Here is an 18406-nt window from a genome sequence, read left to right on the forward strand (position 1 = left end):
TAGGACTAAAAATAGTATTGTGAGGTGTGAGGTGTTCAGAATAGACTGGAAATGAGTGGATATTATGGTTATTGAGGTTAATAATACTATAGGATCAAAATTACCCCCAAATTCTATGATTTAAGCTGTTTTTGAGGGGTTTTTGAAAAAAAACACCCGAATCCAAAACACACCCGAATCCAACAAAAATTTTTAAGGGAGGTTTTGCCAAAACGCGCCCGAATCCAAAACACGGCCGCGGAACCGAATCCAAAACCAAAACACAAAACCAGAAAAATTTCCGGTGCTTATCTCTAGTATTTAAACAGTTCATTACCAATACAGCATTAGGTTGTGCAGTTACTCTTCCAGGAAACCCCTGTCAAGACTTTTGTGTTTCTCCAGCATTAAGGTTGGGACTTTGTTTCCAGTTACATTAGCCCAGGACAACCTAGAAGAGTGTAGGCACCAATGATGCTACCGGGAGGGAGGAGAAAGAGGAAGGAGAGGGACGTGTGCTGGCACACTCCAGCTCTGGGCTTCAGGGGCCGCCGCTGCGCTTGTCAGGCTCGCACCAGGGCCGCCGCTATGGCTGTCAGGCTCGCACCACCACCAGGCGAGTCAGGGGGAATGAGGAGATGGGAGCTCAATCATTGTAGTTACCTGACTGTCAGCCAGGCAGCTCCAACATTAGTAACACAGGGCGCTGTTTCTCTGTCATTCGCCAGGTCCCGTTGCCGCTGTCCCCCACCACGAATGGGTGATTGGACTGCGGATCCAGCCCTGGATCCCCTGTCCAATCACATCTGCCTCGCTGACAGGGGCGGGCATTGATGTGGTCTGAAAGCCTGTTCCTGTCAACGAGGCACGTGTATAAGTGCCGCTTTCCTCTCTTTTTCTAATAGCCATTTAGAGCCCTGTGCTTGGCCCCGCCCACCCCTCACTTTATCCTGTTCCTAATGTTAACGGGAGGCACTGCTAATGGTGCCTCCCAAACTAAAGTATTAAGTATTAAAATGATTAGATTACTATAGAGAAAATACTTATGACACAGAATATGTGTCAAGTATCTTCTTTGTATTATTCACTCATTAATGACAGGGGAGGCACTGCCTCTCCTGACAGCACGTCCCTGCCAGTGACCAGGCAGTCACAATGGTATATTCTGCTGCCATATGTCCAGTGCTGCCGTATAATAATAATAATAATAATAATAATAACAACAAGTCCCTTACAGTGTTGCTGTGTTGTCCTGCATCAGACCAGTGGTAGTTGCCTGGGTATTAGCCATCAGTCATTCCAGTGACCAGGCAGTCACAGTGGTATATTCTGCTGCCATATGTCCAGTGCTGCCGAATAATAATAACAACAACAACAACAACAAGTCCCTTACAGTGTTGCTGTGTTGTCCTGCATCAGACCAGTGGTAGTGTACTGTGCATCAGCCATCAGTCATTCCAGTGACCAGGCAGTCACAGTGGTATCCTCTGCAGCCATATGTCCAGTGCTCCTGTGCTGCATATTGTGTTATATAACTCCAGAAAAATAACAGAGAACAAAAATTTGGAGGATAAACTAGGAAAAGATCAAGAACCCCTTCCTCCTAGTGCTGAAGCTGCTGCCACTAGCCATGACATAGACGATGAGATGCCATCAACGTCGTCTGCCAAGGCCGATGCCCAATGTGATAGTAGAGGGCATGTAAAATCTAAAAAGCCAAAGTTCAGTAAAAAGACCCAAAAAAAGAAATTGAAATGGTCTGAGGAGAAACGATAACTTGCCAATATGCCATTTATGACATGGAGTGGCAAGGAGCGGCTAATGCCCTGGCCTATGTTCATGACTAGTGGTTCAGCTTCACATGACGATGGAAGCCCTCAACCTCCATTTTGTTATTTAATTCCAGTGATTTTGATGTATAATTCCAGTGATTTTAACGTATAATTCCAGTGATTTTGCAGTATAATTCCAGTGATTTTGCAGTATAATTCCAGTTATTTGGACGTATAATTCCAGTGATTTGGACGTATAATTCCAGTGATTTTGACGTATAATTCCAGTGATTTTGCCATTTAATTCCAGTGATTTGGATGTATAATTCCAATGATTTGGACATATAATATAATTGTTTGTGTCACTTGGCTTAGTCATACAGCTACCTCATTGCACCTCTTCGACATCTTTGCATGAGTTGCTGTTCGGGGCCTAGTTTTTGAAAAGTGCCATCCTGTCTGACACTGCTGTATAAGTCCAGGGGTACTGCTGTATTAGACCTGGGGTACTGCCGTATAAGTCCACCAATTGCAGAATTTTTGAAAAATTACAGGGGTGTGCAGGAGATGCTGTCAGTGGACCGAACAATTGCGACCCACTTTCGACATTCAGCCACTGTGTGACACTACTAGATGGGCCAGGTGGTTGTGTCACTTAGCTTAGTCATACAGCAACCTCGGTGCACCTCTTTTTCTTCTTTGCATCATGTGCTATTTGGGGCTTTTTGTTTTGGGGATATCTGCCCTCCTGTCTGACACTGCAGTGCCACTCCTAGATGGGCCAGGTGTTTGTGCCGCACACTTGTGTCACTTAGTTTAGTCATACAGCAGCCTCGGTGCACCTCTTTTTCTTCTTTGCATCATGTGCTGTTTGGGGCCTTTTTTTATATCTGCCCTCCTGTCTGACACTGCAGTGTCACTCCTAGATGGGCCAGGTGTTTGTGCCGCACACTTGTGTCGTTTAGCTTAGTCATACAGCCACCTCGGTGCAACCTTTTGGCCTAAAAACAATATTGTGAGGTGTGAGGTGTTCAGAATAGACTGAAAATTAGTGGAAATAAATGTTATTGAGGTTAATAATACTGTAGGGTCAAAATTACCCCCAAATTCTGTGATTTTAGCTATTTTTATGTTTTTTTTCAAAAATCATCCAGATCCAAAACCAAAACACGAAAAGGTGGTTTTGGCAAAACCAAGCCAAAACCAAAACACAAAACACGAAAAGTGCCTATTGTATCTGTGTAGGATTGCCATATCCTTTACTCCCAGTATACTGTTATGTCAGACTTTCTTTTTCCATTAACCAAATGGGATATTCCTAATTCCTAACCTGCTGTATCCCAAAGAGTACTGACACAATGCACTTCCACCTTCAATAATTTAAATACCATTGCAAATAATTCCATTAGAAATAATAATCACTCTATGTCTGATATGTCCAATTAATTCTTCATCTTAATACTTCCCATTACGCAGGGCAGGGGTGGGGTGTGTTGGGCAGCACTATTTACATGGGCCCATGTCAGCTGCTGAGGGGGTTAGATGTACCCCTTTGCAGTGCATGGTGACGCTTCTCAGCGACGAGTATTGTATTTTTTATCATTTTTTGTCTGGAATGAGCATGGCCAAGCCTTCCAGATTTGGTCATGTTCCCTTCAGAACCCTAGCCCTGCAGCTATATCAATAGCTTGCCCATTCTACAGATGACTATAACAACATCCCTACCAGTTCCTATGAGGTTCTCCTCTCCATAATAGCCAACCTACTCTTTCACTGGCATTCTCCTTTTCCTCAAATACTACCCTACTGTATGCAATTATCTTCTATTCCTATTCATTTTTATGGTGTCCCATATTTATCTTGCAAAACTCACACTGTGCTGCTGTGTCCTTACTGCTATAGTTCATAGCCTACTATCTCCCAATACGTCCTGCTGTACTATATTTTTACTGTACTCTACATGTATTGGGTACTTCTTCTCCAATATTCACAGGAAGCTGTATCCAAGAAACATTGTAAAATCAGAAGAAAGTAAATTACAAATGTACCGCATTTTCACTTGTGTTTGTTGGATCTTCTGGGATTAAAACCTTGTCAATAAAGTGGACTACACCGTTGCTTGCAATTTCATCGCTCTTTATTATTCTTGCAAAGTCATTTAAATACACTTCATCCTAAAACAAATAAATGAAACCACTTATTATTTATGCTGCCTCACATTAGCAGAATTTCAAGGAAAATTGAAAATTGCTATATAGAGACAAGATAAAACAGATTTTTCTCTCAAACATCAGCATTTAGCTTCTGAAAGTATGTATTACCAGTATGAAATTGTAACATCAAGAGTTTGTGCAAAATCCCAAAGAACTGCATTACCAACAGAGCCGGCCCTGGACATAAACCATAAAGGCAAATGCCTAGGATCCTACTACTCCAGGGGGATCACGCCGTTGGGAAAGGTCATGTGGTCTTCAGGTGCCACCAATAGATGAAACCTCTATGTCAGTGTTTTTTTCAGGATTGTTCTAGATAAAGTTCATATAGTATATGTATGTTGTATGTTTGGCTGTTGCAATTAGTCAAATAAAAATGTGGACTAGTGCATCTAATCTAAAAATCGGGTGCTCACGGGGCTAAAAAGAGTGAATGAGTTACACAGATGAGCTCAGTGTTGCATGTATAATATTTAATGAAAGATCTGACTTACATTCTTTGTAGAAATTCTTATGATGCCTCCAGAAATCGGAGTTATCGAGGACAATTTCTTAAGATCATCAACTAGTATCTGTTGACAGCCTACCATATGATAGCGAAGTAAGTATTTTTTAAGTTCATCCTTCCTGGATACAAGCTGAAAGACAATAAAGCACAATATTATCTATTGACCTAGTCAGTACAATATGAATAAATATCAGATGTCAGACGCTGAGACCATTGACAGTGGATTATTTAAATTATGCCAGAAAGTGTATTTTTCATTAGTTAGTTAGGTAGAGTAATACTGTATAATACTCAAATTACATAATTCATAGTTCATCTACCATTATTATTAAGCTTTATTTATAAAGCACCAACATATTACACTGCACTGTAGTGTGAGGGGATCATGGTACAAAATAAATACAATTTCCACTCATACGAGGTAAAGATGGCCCTGCCCAAAGGAGTGTATAATTTATTCTGTAAGATGTGGGAAACAATTGATATATAAAGTTATGGGCTAACAATTGTTGCTAGTGGTAGGGAAAGTGTGGCTACTATACATTATCAGTCACTAATGTTAAAGCGGCTACTGGGTAATAAAATTTCTGTGCAACTACTAGTGATGTGGTATGGTTGGAATAAGGAGAGTCTGTGGAAGGTCGAGACATGAAAGATGAACTATTTGTTGTAGCTACGCTAAAACTGTCATCTGTTGACAAACATGACTGTCCTTCACTGCCCCTTTTTCCAGACCTCCTTCTTCCTCTGGTTCTTGAGAAGGCCTTTGAGCTAGCAGATAACAAAATCAGAATGTACACAAAACCAGTGATAAAGCTGAATATTTATCTTATATAAAACCCTTTATGAGGTCTAAGAACACTGTACGCTATTTACGTATGGAGTACCGTAAGGGTACGCACGTTGCGTAGCAATCGCTTAGCCGTAGTCGAGACGCTCAAGCGTCACGTTCGCTCATGGCCAAGAGATCACGGGCAGGCACGCTATTGGCTGCTGACTAACGTAATGATTCGCTATAGTGTAGCGGACGCTCGGGACCAAGAGGAGATCACCAGCGGCGCTGACGCTAACAATGTTAAACCTTTGTATCTAAACCATAAACAATGTATTGTGCAGTAAAACCTTAGTGTAATGATAGAGTGTAAATGCAACACAGTATAACCTTATTAACTCAAAAGCTGTTTGAGCGTCACCGACGCTCTGAGAATACTAAACACTATAAGAAATACACAGATACCTGGGCTTAGGGTCCAACGCCTAATAAATATATATTATGAATGATATACTTGCAAAAGAATTAACACAATACAAGTCATACACTACAATATAACATAGACTACCTAACCAGATAACTACACAGGAAATACAATACAATACAATTACGTTTTAAGGGAAAAATAAGAGAGAGAGGAGAAGAGAGAGAGAGAGAGAAATGGCCCACAATAACAGTAAGAACAATATGGTTGCGGAGAAACACTTACGCACAAGGGGAAACGATCGCATGCGCCTCTGGACATCCAGCTCCCGATTTTCAGCAATGATAACCGTTGAAGAGTGAGAGCTGGATGTGATCGGCTTGTCTATTTATGCCCCACACACAATACAATTCAATGGTCCCTACAATCTCATTGTTCATTGGACACAGGAATTCCTCCTCGCACTATAACAAAAGGTCATAGGTTGATTCATACAGGTGGGCTGTGACTATTTCCAACAGCTCAGGTGGGTGGGATACTGGGTTTCCCGCCGCATGACTAAGTAAGAGCAAATAATAGTAAATGGACATAAACTTCTTATGTCCATAACTATTCGCACGAGCGATTAATCCGCTCCAAACCAACACCGGAATATTGCTATTTAAATACTCTTCCGATGGGTACCAAACACCACTGTATGACCCCTGTTAGACCCTTCGTACAATACAAAGAGGGATCCCTCTGTCCAGGAACATGCTATATTAACTAAACTTTCAGAATCTATCAAAGGGACCATGATCTACAAAATACATTATATAGTGAAAATATGTAACGATTGAGTCGCACGCTACGATCACATAAACTCTACCGTAAATACGCATACCGTGCGCCTGCGGGTGCCCGCGACTGTGAGTATGCGCACGTACGGGAGAGCGTACGCATGCGCAGCACGGACCTGTGTGAGGTGCAAATATGGTAGTGTGCATAGAGATATTTTTCTGACTTTGACAGTCCACCCTTTGGCAGTCAACAATAACTGCCACCTTCTAAAACATTTCAAAAAGAGAAAAATATATGTCAGGGGTTAATACATTTCCATGGTTGGGTAAGGGAGGAGAGTGGAGAAGGTGTGAAGAGGGTATGACCTAGTGAGATAGTAGAAGCATTTGTGTATGAATCCATGTTTGGGGGGGTCATGTATCATCGTGCCGTACGTGTTGTACATCAAGCTTCGAGGCATTGCGAAGTATACATTTGAATTCCTTCTTATCCCGTGGTACGGGTCTGTGAATGGGCTGTCAAACTTTACCGAGCTCTTTTCGGCTTTGGTTGTAACAAAATGGGGGAGCACATTTTAGTTGATGATACATGAATGGGGGAGATATGTGATTGCTGATATCTGTGCCTGTATTCCCTATCGACTATGTGTGTCATTACCTGAGGGTTGTAGAAATGAAGAAAAGACATAATTACGGTAAATGCGGTGGTATTCTATGTCAGGTAAATGTACATTCGTCGATTGAGGTCTTGTTTGGTGTCTGTTGAATGCAGTCTTCTTTGTGCTTTTGCCCATAAGGTGCGAGCAAAAGCTTTGTCAATGTCCATAGATTTACAAAAGTGTTGGGCTAGCGTAATTTTAAAATTTCTAGGGAAACTGGGGATCTATGGCAAAGTTCATCAAAAATCTGTGTATCAGGTTGTCAAAACTTCTTCTTTAATCCATCTGTTGTCTGTATATCGGCTCATCAAATTCCTCATCCAAGTGGGTCTTTTTACCTTGGAGAAAACGGAAAAACAGGTGAAAGAAACGGACCGTAGAAATCGCATTTTCATCACATCATTGTTTCTACATTTGGGTCATAAATCAAATCCATTGGAATTACAGTTTCCTCACTCCTTAAACTCATTACCCTAGTACGACGATTGCACTTCATTAAAGCCTGACCGCATCTAAATATCAAACCAATTGATATGACAACACCTAAGATACATAGGAGAAACTTCCCAACATCCATTATGACTCCTTGAGCCCACTCTCCTAAACCAGAGAACCAATTTCGCGGGTTCAACCATGACACCCAACCAGTCAGCTCATTACCTACAGCAGCAAGAGTGAGATTGTGTCTCCTGCGAAATTCCCACTTCAGTTGGAGAATATCGTCCATCTTTTGGTCTATGACCTCGACCGGGTCCTCGGTGCTATTCGTAATATATGTGCAACATTTCATGCCGTATTGTGTTGCCAGTGTGACACAATATCCGCCTGTCACTGCTGTGAGGTAATTAAGAACCATTCTATGCTGTACCAGTTCTGTTTTATAAGCTTGAAGTTCTCTTCCAGTATACCTAAACGTGTCATCATACATTTCAGTGATATTATCTAACAAATTTGCAAGCGCAGATATGTATTTATAATTCAACACTCCTCTGGTGGTGCGAGTGATGTCTAACGCGATTAGAAACTGAATCCCGGTGGATTCATGGATCATGTCAGAGGCCGGATGCTCTGTTCTTTCTATCAGGTGCCGTTTAACTACGTGCTCGTAATGGGTGTGAGTATAAGGAGTTTGGGCAACACGGTGTATGTCTTTCATTTTGTCATGTGATACAGTCATTACTTCAGGCAGTACTTTTCCAATATAACACAATCCTTCAGAGTTTGGGGCAAGCCACTTATACGCCTTTCTCCCGCATATGAAATATGCATCATCGGGGAGAACATATGGGACGGAGTAGGACATAACCATATTACACACCTTCCATGTGAAATCTCCTAACCCTAATTCTTCCATCTGCTTAGTACACGTATCAGGTTGTACGATATGTGCACAGTATCCTGGTGATACCTCTCCAACTCTCATAATCCTATTTCCTAAGGTATACCTATATCGGAAAGATTTTCCTCTACTGGCTCTGTGGCGTATAAGCTCTGTATCTGTAGGCATTCTATCTGCTCTATGCGAAAAGGTCATGGTTTGATTACTCCATGATACTTCCCAATTTCCTGGCTTTCGGGGATTGGAGATGTTAAAACATAATAGGGACCTATCCACATGGTATTGGTGGAGCTTCAAACTAGGAGGGCTGGAGATATTAAACCTCCTGTCCACCGGTCTCCCACCACTTAACTCAAGTACCTCCCCTAACGTTAAAGGAAATGGTACTAGCCCTGATTTGCTATGACCTTGAGGTACTTGAGAGCATACCCAACAATCTGTTTTATTTAACACACTACCCACTAAGGAGTGATAGTCACTCAATGGATGCCGGTCCATATGGATATTAAAACTGGATTGGCATTTCTTAATGCACCCATCCTCCACTACGTTGTCACAGAGCCTACAGATACAGTTTTCTTCAGCTAACAATCCTTCACAATTCCTTCTATGGTCAATGCTATCGGATCGTTTTCTGATACTCGCCTTTGCTTGTTGATTATGTTGTTCTTGGAAAACTACGCCTCCATCTCTGTCATCAGAACCCATTCCAGAACCTCTCTCGACCTCCATGGTACTCTCGCCGGAACAGACTGCTCTGGTCAACATCATGGTCAACAGGAAAATCCGGATCACAGTCTCTTGGGGCAAGTCCATCTTGTAGGAGGAAACGGAGAAGAATGAGAAGGGGGAAAAAAATAATTTGAGGGAGAGGGGATGGGAAGTTGGAGAAAAACAATAAAAGGGAACAGGGGATCGACAACTGCTTTTGGTCTTTTGATTTTCAATGCTCAGGTGCCGCCTCAATCCTCCTGGAACAGACACTCCAGTGATACAACCTCTACCGTCTGTTCCTTATCACGGGACCTCTCTGGATCAGCAACCTTCTTACAGTGGGACGAATGAACCCAAGTCTCTCTCTCAGCAACCTTCAATGCTGTAGTGCTAGTCAATAAGACCTGGTATGGTCCTTCCCATCTGTCAATAAGGCAACCTGAGCGTAGAAAATTCCGTATCATTACATAATCCCCAGGTTCAATGTCATGACAATTACTATCTGGTAAATCAGGAATCACTAACTTCAGATTATCATTTTGATTCCTTAACTGTTTACTCATGTTAATCAAGTATTTTACAGTCACTTCATTGTTACACTTCAAATCATCCTGAGGGTTAATCATAACATGCGGTTGTCGACCAAACAAGATTTCAAAGGGAGACAGATTAAGAGGGGACCTGGGAGTGGTTCTGATGCTGTACAGTACAATGGGTAAAGCTTCTGGCCATGTCAATCCTGTCTCTGCCATCACTTTACTCAGTTTATTTTTAATAGTGCTGTTCACTCTTTCCACTTTCGCACTCGCCTGTGGACGGTATGGAGTATGCAGCTTGCTATCAATTCCCATCAATTTACACATTCCTTGAAAGACATCACCTGTAAAATGGGTACCCCTATCACTTTCGATAATTCTAGGGATACCATATCTACATACAAATTCCTGCACAATTTTCTTAGCAGTAAACATAGCGGTATTTGTGGCCGCCGGAAATGCTTCGACCCAATTTGAGAAAACATCTATACAAACAAGTACATATTTCAAATTTCGACAAGGGGGTAATTGAATAAAGTCAATCTGTATTACCTGGAAAGGGCCGCCGGCAGGTGGGATATGAGATGGTTCTGTAGGTATTGCCTTTCCGATGTTCTTTCTCAAACAGGTAAGGCATGACATTGCTCTTTTACTCGCATGAGATGAAAATCCTGGGGCACACCAATATGCTCTTACCAACTTGCACATCCCTTCCTTGCCCAGATGAGTCAGCCCGTGAGCTGCCTCAGCTAAACATGGAAGGTATGCTCTGGGGGCCACTGGTTTACCGTGTCCATCCGTCCAGAGTCCTGAGGACTCCTGGCCATATCCTTTTGCCTTCCAGACTGCCTTTTCCTGTGTGGAACACAAATTTTGCATCTCACACAACTTCTGTGTGTTGATGGTATTAAATACCATCAGTTGTGTGGTGTCTGTCTGTCTGGGGGTAGCAGCTGCTAACTTAGCAGCTTCGTCTGCTCGGCTGTTACCAAGTTATACTGGGTCTTGGCTATATGTGTGTGCTTTACATTTGATAACAGCCACTCTGTCGGGTTCCTGTATCGCTGTTAGAAGCCTTTTTATGTGAGCTGCATGCGCTACCGGTGTACCAGCTGCCGTCATGAAATTTCTGAGGCGCCATAGGGCTCCGAAATCATGGACTACCCCGAATGCGTATCTAGAGTCGGTGTAGATATTGGCTGATTTGCCCTTAGCCAATTCACATGCTCTGGTTAGGGCGACCAGTTCAGCAACCTGGGCTGAGTGAGGTGGGCCTAGCGGTTCCGCTTCTATGGTGCCTTGGTCATCTACGACTGCGTATCCAGTACACAAGTCTCCCGAGTCTGACTGTCTATGACAACTACCGTCCGTGTAGAACGTAAGTTCTACATCTTCCAGTGGGTGTTCACTGATGTCAGGCCTTGCGGTAAAATTTTGGGTCAAATATTCCATACAATCATGTGTGTCTTCCTTTGTATTAAATCCTCCTTCCCCACCACTCTCATTCTCCACCCTTTGTGCCTGTCCAGGCACACCTGGGAGATATGTTGCAGGATTTAATGCACTGCATCTCCTTATGGTGATGTTTACGGGGGCCATTAGTGCCAATTCCCATCTTGTAAACCGCGCTGATGAGACGTGCCTGGTTTGGGCAGAATTCAGCAAGGCTGACACTGCATGTGGTGTATGAATTGTGAGGTTGTGACCTAGCACGACATCTTCGCTTTTCGTTACTAGCAATGCTATCGCAGCAACGCTTCGCAAGCATGTGGGGAGGGATCGCGCTACCGTGTCTAGCTGAGCGCTGTAATAGGCTACTGGCCTGTTGGCATCACCGTGCTTTTGGGTTAGTACGCCTGCCGCGCAACCAGCACTTTCTGTTCCGTATAGTTCAAAGGGTTTCCCATAGTCTGGCATACCTAATGCTGGTGCCTGCGTTAGGCACTGTTTAAGTCTCTCAAATGCTGTCTCAGACTCGTCTGTATGCGAAATCCGATCAGGTTTGTTTGAGGAGACCATCTCCTGCAAGGGTAACGCTAGAATGGAAAACCCTGGGATCCAGTTACGGCAATACCCACACATTCCTAAAAACGTTCTGATCTGTTGCTGGGTTTGTGGCAGAGTCATGTCTCTAATTGCTTGAATTCTATCAGCGGTCAGGTGTCTCAGTCCTTGTGTTAGACAGTGTCCCAAATATTTTACCTTAGTTTGGCATAATTGCAACTTGTCTTTGGAAACCTTGTGTCCTCTGTCTGAAAGATGAAACAGGAGCTGTTTCGTATCCTTCAGGGATGCTTCCAATGAATCAGAACACAGTAGTAGATCATCCACGTACTGTATTAATACTGATCCACTCTCTGGTTGGAAAGACTGTAAACAATCATGCAAAGCCTGGGAAAATATACTTGGACTATCTATGAATCCTTGTGGTAATCGAGTCCATGTGTATTGGACTCCTCTGTATGTAAATGCAAACAAATATTGGCTGTCAGGGTGCAGAGGTACCGAAAAGAAAGCGGAGCAGAGGTCAATAACAGTGAAAAATTTCGCAGTGGGAGGGATTTGCATTAGGATGACAGCTGGATTTGGCACTACGGGGAACTGACTCTCAACTATTTTGTTAATCCCCCTTAGATCCTGCACTAGCCGGTAACCCCTCCCCCCACTCTTTTTCACAGGGAAGATGGGACTATTGGCAGTGCTGGACGTTCTTACTAGAATGCCCTGTTGTAGCAAGCGCTCTATTACTGGGTAAACTCCTAACTCCACCTCTGGCTTCAGAGGGTACTGTGGGATTTTTGGAGCTATCCTACCATCTTTTACTTGTACAACTACCGGAGCTACGTTGGCCATTAATCCAGTGTCCTGTCCATCTTTAGTCCAAAGTGACTCTGGTATCTGAGATGTCATTTCTTCTACTTGGGAGGGAGTCCTATTTGTCATAATGGTATGTGACATTAATTTTGATGGGGAGTCTAACATGTCTCGCACTTCCTGAGCGTGATTCTCAGGTATGTCCAAGAATACACCTTCAGGAGTACAATAAATGACGCACCCCATTTTACACAGTAAGTCTCTTCCCAGGAGATTAGTCGGTGCCGATGCAGCCAGCAAATAGGAATGCTTGGTATGTAAAGGCCCTACTGTAATCTCGGCTGGTTTGCTAACAGGGTAGTGCTGGACTACTCCCATTACCCCTATGGCTGGAATTGTCTTACCAGTGGTTCTCATGCCCACTGTCGAATTTATCACTGATTTGGCCGCCCCTGTATCTACAAGAAAGTTTAATGATTTACCAGCTACATTGATTGCAATTTCTGGTTCACTTCCAAGGCTTGCAATCAATTTTACTGGCTGCAGATTACAGGTATGGCCACACCCCTATTGGGTATGGTGACCTCCCTGAATCCCGCTGGCAGCAACTACTTGTGATGGAGTTAATTGGGAGCTACCAGAGGCTTGCCAGTCTCTATTCGGGGGATATCTTTTTGTTTCCCCTGCGTGTGGCTCATAACTCTGTTTCTGCGGACCCTGATCCCAATGTCGTGTGTCGTGTCGTTGTCTAGGGGGTTGATAAGATTTTTGTATATTTCTCGATCTACAGTCTCGTGCAAAGTGTCCCTGTTTGTGACAAGAATAACATGTTACCACATTTGACTTACCCACAGGGTTTGGTGATATTAACACAGGCTGTTTTGTGGTCAAGGCCTGTATACTTACTGCCATTAACTTATCACCTTGTTGTTCCCTGTGTCTGGTGATATTCCGGTCGTGATCAATAGCAGCCTCTCTCAAAGTAGCCACAGACAGACCTCGCCAACATGGTTGTGTGGTCTGTACCCTAGTCTTTAATGACTCTTTTAGACCATCCATCAGTACCGATACTGCTACTTCTCGATGGTTTATGTTTGTTTTAATGTCCTCTATGCCTGTGTATTTTGCCATCTCTAATAATGCTCTGTGAAAATACTCTGTAGCTGTTTCTGACTCCTTTTGTTTAATGGAGAATATCTTGTTCCATTTAACTACCGCTGGGAAATACTCTTTTAACTGTAAGCTTATTCTTTTTACATTGTCTTTGTTGTACACTTCTGTAAGAGGTACATCCTGATCTAATCCACAGTCAGCTAAAAATTGAGTTGCGTCAACATTGGAGGGTAAACATGCTCTCAGCAATATCTGCCAGTCTTTGTTGTTGGGCTCTAACGTGTTACCTAGGTCTCTGATGTATTTTTGGCTGGCAACTAAGTCTTTTCTAGGGTCAGGGAATTCAGACACTATGGTCCTTAATTCCATTCGGGAAAATGGGCTATACATGGCAATGTTCCTAACAGGAGTGACTCCTGAAGTGTCTGTTTTCCCATTTGGAACTACTATTACCTTAACAGGATTAACTCTAACAACCTCATTCTGTGTAGATTCTACAGGCTGTGGTGAAATAGTTTCAGCATAGTGTATGGTGCCGTACTTACCCGTTGATACGACCTCACCTATCCCTCCGCTAGGGGCCTTTGTTACTAATCTCGGGGGTGGAGCTGTGCCTACTGTGGTCTCTGCTATGGTGGCTGCTAGAGAGAGCGCTGAAATTGTTGCCGATTCGTCCTCTTGATCACACTCCTGAGGAAAGTTCAAAACAGGGTACAACTTGCACGGGTTAATACTTGCATTGGTTAATTGGTTAACATTATCTTTAACATTTACACAGTTGCTAAGTGTTTGTTTGTTACACCTTAGTGCGTCATTCTCCGCAACCAATTTCTCTCCTGATATGTATGGTGGCGGTGGGGCCGTGGCTACCAGTTTCCTGATCGAGCCAGATCCCGCCGCCTGAGCCAATCCTCTCTGTATGTCACCCTCCTGTTGCCACAACTGTAAATAATCATAATGCTTGATTCGTCTCTTTGCTGATTTAATGAGACATATCCTTCTCCTTAAATTCGTTAACACTTCTGAGCTGAAGCTACCTACTCTTGGGAATTTCTCCCCGTCATGTACTGTCATTCTCTCCCATTCATCACATAAAGCTTCTGTGTGACTTCCGTACTTTTCACACATTACGTACCTTGCCGACCCGACTGGTCGGTTTATGGAATCAACCCGAACCGAGGTTGATCGCCCCCTTCCTGAACAACTGGCCCCCATAATTTGCAGGTGTTACGGACCCTTACAAAAAACCAAGATATTCACGATAGGTTGACGGTAAGGTTTACCGAGCACCTTACTCACTCTGCCCACGCCGACCAATACGACCTGATCACACCGATATGGTGCTGGCGTACTCGACCCAGGGCACCTATTAACCTTTGTTTACTGGAACATGCGAGGGATATCCGCAGAACACTTACTCTTTCCAGTAAAGGTGAGGTTGTTGGATAATTCCTGAGTGACCAGCGAACTTCCCTTTGTAAAAATAAAAAATTACACAAATCACGTCAGAATGTACAAATAGCGTTTATGACCTTCGTACACAAATAGTACCGGTCAGGTTTACTAATGCACACAATTACGTGCGGTACAATCGTTCAGCACATAAGCAACTAATCTTATGTACGGAGCGACCAGCGGAATCGAAAATTGCGGCTGCGAATTCCTTCAGCAAGAGCTTGTATGGCCTATATGGGTGTTGCACCAACCCTTTTAGGTGTTGTGCCTGTGGACTGTATAGCGGACTTCCTTGTCTGCTGTACCTGAACCTGCTGGTCTGTTATGACCTCCTGGTCTGTTACAGTATGACCTCCTGGTCTGCTATACTCTAATGCTCAAATTTTATGTTTAACCAAGGATGCCTCCCTAGCCACCGTGCATGTCACTTACACGTATGTACCTCACGAGAACTCGATGATTTCTTTTGGTTCAACCTCAAAATTGTATAAATGTATGTAAAAACACTCACTCACCACATGTACACTTTTGTTTCTATTTCTATTTCTGCGCAGAAATTTCTCTTTAGACCAGATGTGTTACAAATTAGGAGAAGGATCTGTTAATTTAAATTTCGAATTTAAAATAGATTTGCGCTACTTATCGCCTGTTGCGTTATTTATCGCTTGTTGCGTTACTTAAAAATCAACACTATCGTGTGACTTGAGTTACGTGGGTGTACCCAGACGCTCCGTTGCGTAATTTACGCTGCGTGCGTCGGCCTTTGCGTACGCGAGTCTCCCTTTGTTAGAGACACGTGTACACCAGTCTTTGTCCACCGTAACACAACTAACACGTTTTATCAATGTAGATGATCCTCGATCATCTACCGCACACCACACCAATCTCTCCTTTTACCTTTAGGTAGAGCTGTGTGTATTTCTATACCTTAACTGTATTACCTTTACTCTTTAACTATGAAATAGCGGCAAATCTCTCTTAGTACGTTTATCAATTATACAATGGCAAACAGGAGAGTGATATATGAAAATACACGAATGAAAAGAAATGCAGATATGCGTGCGTGTGTACGCAAGACAGAAATAAACAGTTTTAAAAAAAAAGACACTATCGTTTTGTTCTTACCTCCGGTCCCGGATTCCTTCAGCACCCTTTACTAAGTGAAGCAGACGCTTATCCAAACAGCACTACGAGGAATGTGACCTCCCGCCCTTTGCTGCTGGATAATGTCTGCTGAAATTACCTAGTGCAGATATGTGAAGGACGGGCGAGCCGCCAATTGATAAAGCTGAATATTTATCTTATATAAAACCCTTTATGAGGTCTAAGAACACTGTACGCTATTTACGTATGGAGTACCGTAAGGGTACGCACGTTGCGTAGCAATCGCTTAGCCGTAGTCGAGACGCTCAAGCGTCACGTTCGCTCATGGCCAAGAGATCACGGGCAGGCACGCTATTGGCTGCTGACTAACGTAATGATTCGCTATAGCGTAGCGGACGCTCGGGACCAAGAGGAGATCACCAGCGGCGCTGATGCTAACAATGTTAAACCTTTGTATCTAAACCATAAACAATGTATTGTGCAGTAAAACCTTAGTGTAATGATAGAGTGTAAATGCAACACAGTATAACCTTATTAACTCAAAAGCTGTTTGAGCGTCACCGACGCTCTGAGAATACTAAACACTATAAGAAATACACAGATACCTGGGCTTAGGGTCCAACGCCTAATAAATATATATTATGAATGATATACTTGCAAAAGAATTAACACAATACAAGTCATACACTACAATATAACATAGACTACCTAACCAGATAACTACACAGGAAATACAATACAATACAATTACGTTTTAAGGGAAAAATAAGAGAGAGAGGAGAAGAGAGAGAGAGAGAGAGAAATGGCCCACAATAACAGTAAGAACAATATGGTTGCGGAGAAACACTTACGCACAAGGGGAAACGATCGCATGCGCCTCTGGACATCCAGCTCCCGATTTTCAGCAATGATAACCGTTGAAGAGTGAGAGCTGGATGTGATCGGCTTGTCTATTTATGCCCCACACGCAATACAATTCAATGGTCCCTACAATCTCATTGTTCATTGGACACAGGAATTCCTCCTCGCACTATAACAAAAGGTCATAGGTTGATTCATACAGGTGGGCTGTGACTATTTCCAACAGCTCAGGTGGGTGGGATACTGGGTTTCCCGCCGCATGACTAAGTAAGAGCAAATAATAGTAAATGGACATAAACTTCTTATGTCCATAACTATTCGCACGAGCGATTAATCCGCTCCAAACCAACACCGGAATATTGCTATTTAAATACTCTTCCGATGGGTACCAAACACCACTGTATGACCCCTGTTAGACCCTTCGTACAATACAAAGAGGGATCCCTCTGTCCAGGAACATGCTATATTAACTAAACTTTCAGAATCTATCAAAGGGACCATGATCTACAAAATACATTATATAGTGAAAATATGTAACGATTGAGTCGCACGCTACGATCACATAAACTCTACCGTAAATACGCATACCGTGCGCCTGCGGGTGCCCGCGACTGTGAGTATGCGCACGTACGGGAGAGCGTACGCATGCGCAGCACGGACCTGTGTGAGGTGCAAATATGGTAGTGTGCATAGAGATATTTTTCTGACTTTGACACCAGGGAAGCTGTGTGCCAAGGATTCTGCATTATACTAGCTGCATGCCACAGAGACAGGATACAGTACTTGTTTTCCATGTTTACAGTTGTTTAGGCTGGTGCTGCCACCAAGGAGGCTATGGAGATCACAAAACAGGAAACAGAGATGGCAACAGATGAAGTCTTTGCATTTATGAGCTGAATTGAGATGGCGTACCGGTAGGAAAGTGATTGTTAGATACACAGTTAAAAGGTCGTCAGTCAATAGGTCGACACCATAGTGTCGGCAGTCAACAGGTCGACATATAAACAGTCGACAGGGTCAAAATGTCTACATGGTTAAAATAGGTCAATATACATATGGTCGACACATGCTTTTTTTGGTATTTTTGTCATGTTTTTACAGCTTTTGCTGTATTTACTTTCCATGTCATGTTTAAAAACACATTTTTTTTTTTAAAAAGTCAATATTTTTCATGTCGTTCTTTTGACCCTGTCGACCTTTCGGTGTGATGACACTCTTGGCATTACCTTGGAATTTTCCGCAGCCCTCACAAATTTTTTACTGTTTCATATTTGTAAGAAGATTATGTGGGAGGTAGGACCTAGAGCTTATCTAAAGGGCAACTATCTCCTCTAACTTGTGGCCGCATGTCTTTATTTGCCATT

At 43.0% G+C, this 18406-nt stretch overlaps 1 protein-coding gene across 2 annotated transcripts in view; it reads right to left on the minus strand.

Moving 5' to 3' along the window:
- STAB1 (stabilin 1) overlaps nt 1-18406 on the minus strand; it is a 605861-nt gene that overhangs the window by 232339 nt on the left and 355116 nt on the right. For both annotated transcript variants that reach the window (XM_063940632.1, XM_063940633.1), the window contains 2 exons: nt 4459-4602; nt 3800-3925 (listed from right to left, as the gene is read on the minus strand). In XM_063940632.1, coding sequence (XP_063796702.1) covers nt 3800-3925; nt 4459-4602 — 270 coding nt within the window. The remainder of the gene's footprint in view (nt 1-3799; nt 3926-4458; nt 4603-18406) is intronic.

This window comes from Pseudophryne corroboree, chromosome 9, assembly GCF_028390025.1.
Source record: "Pseudophryne corroboree isolate aPseCor3 chromosome 9, aPseCor3.hap2, whole genome shotgun sequence".
Taxonomy (NCBI): domain Eukaryota; kingdom Metazoa; phylum Chordata; class Amphibia; order Anura; family Myobatrachidae; genus Pseudophryne; species Pseudophryne corroboree.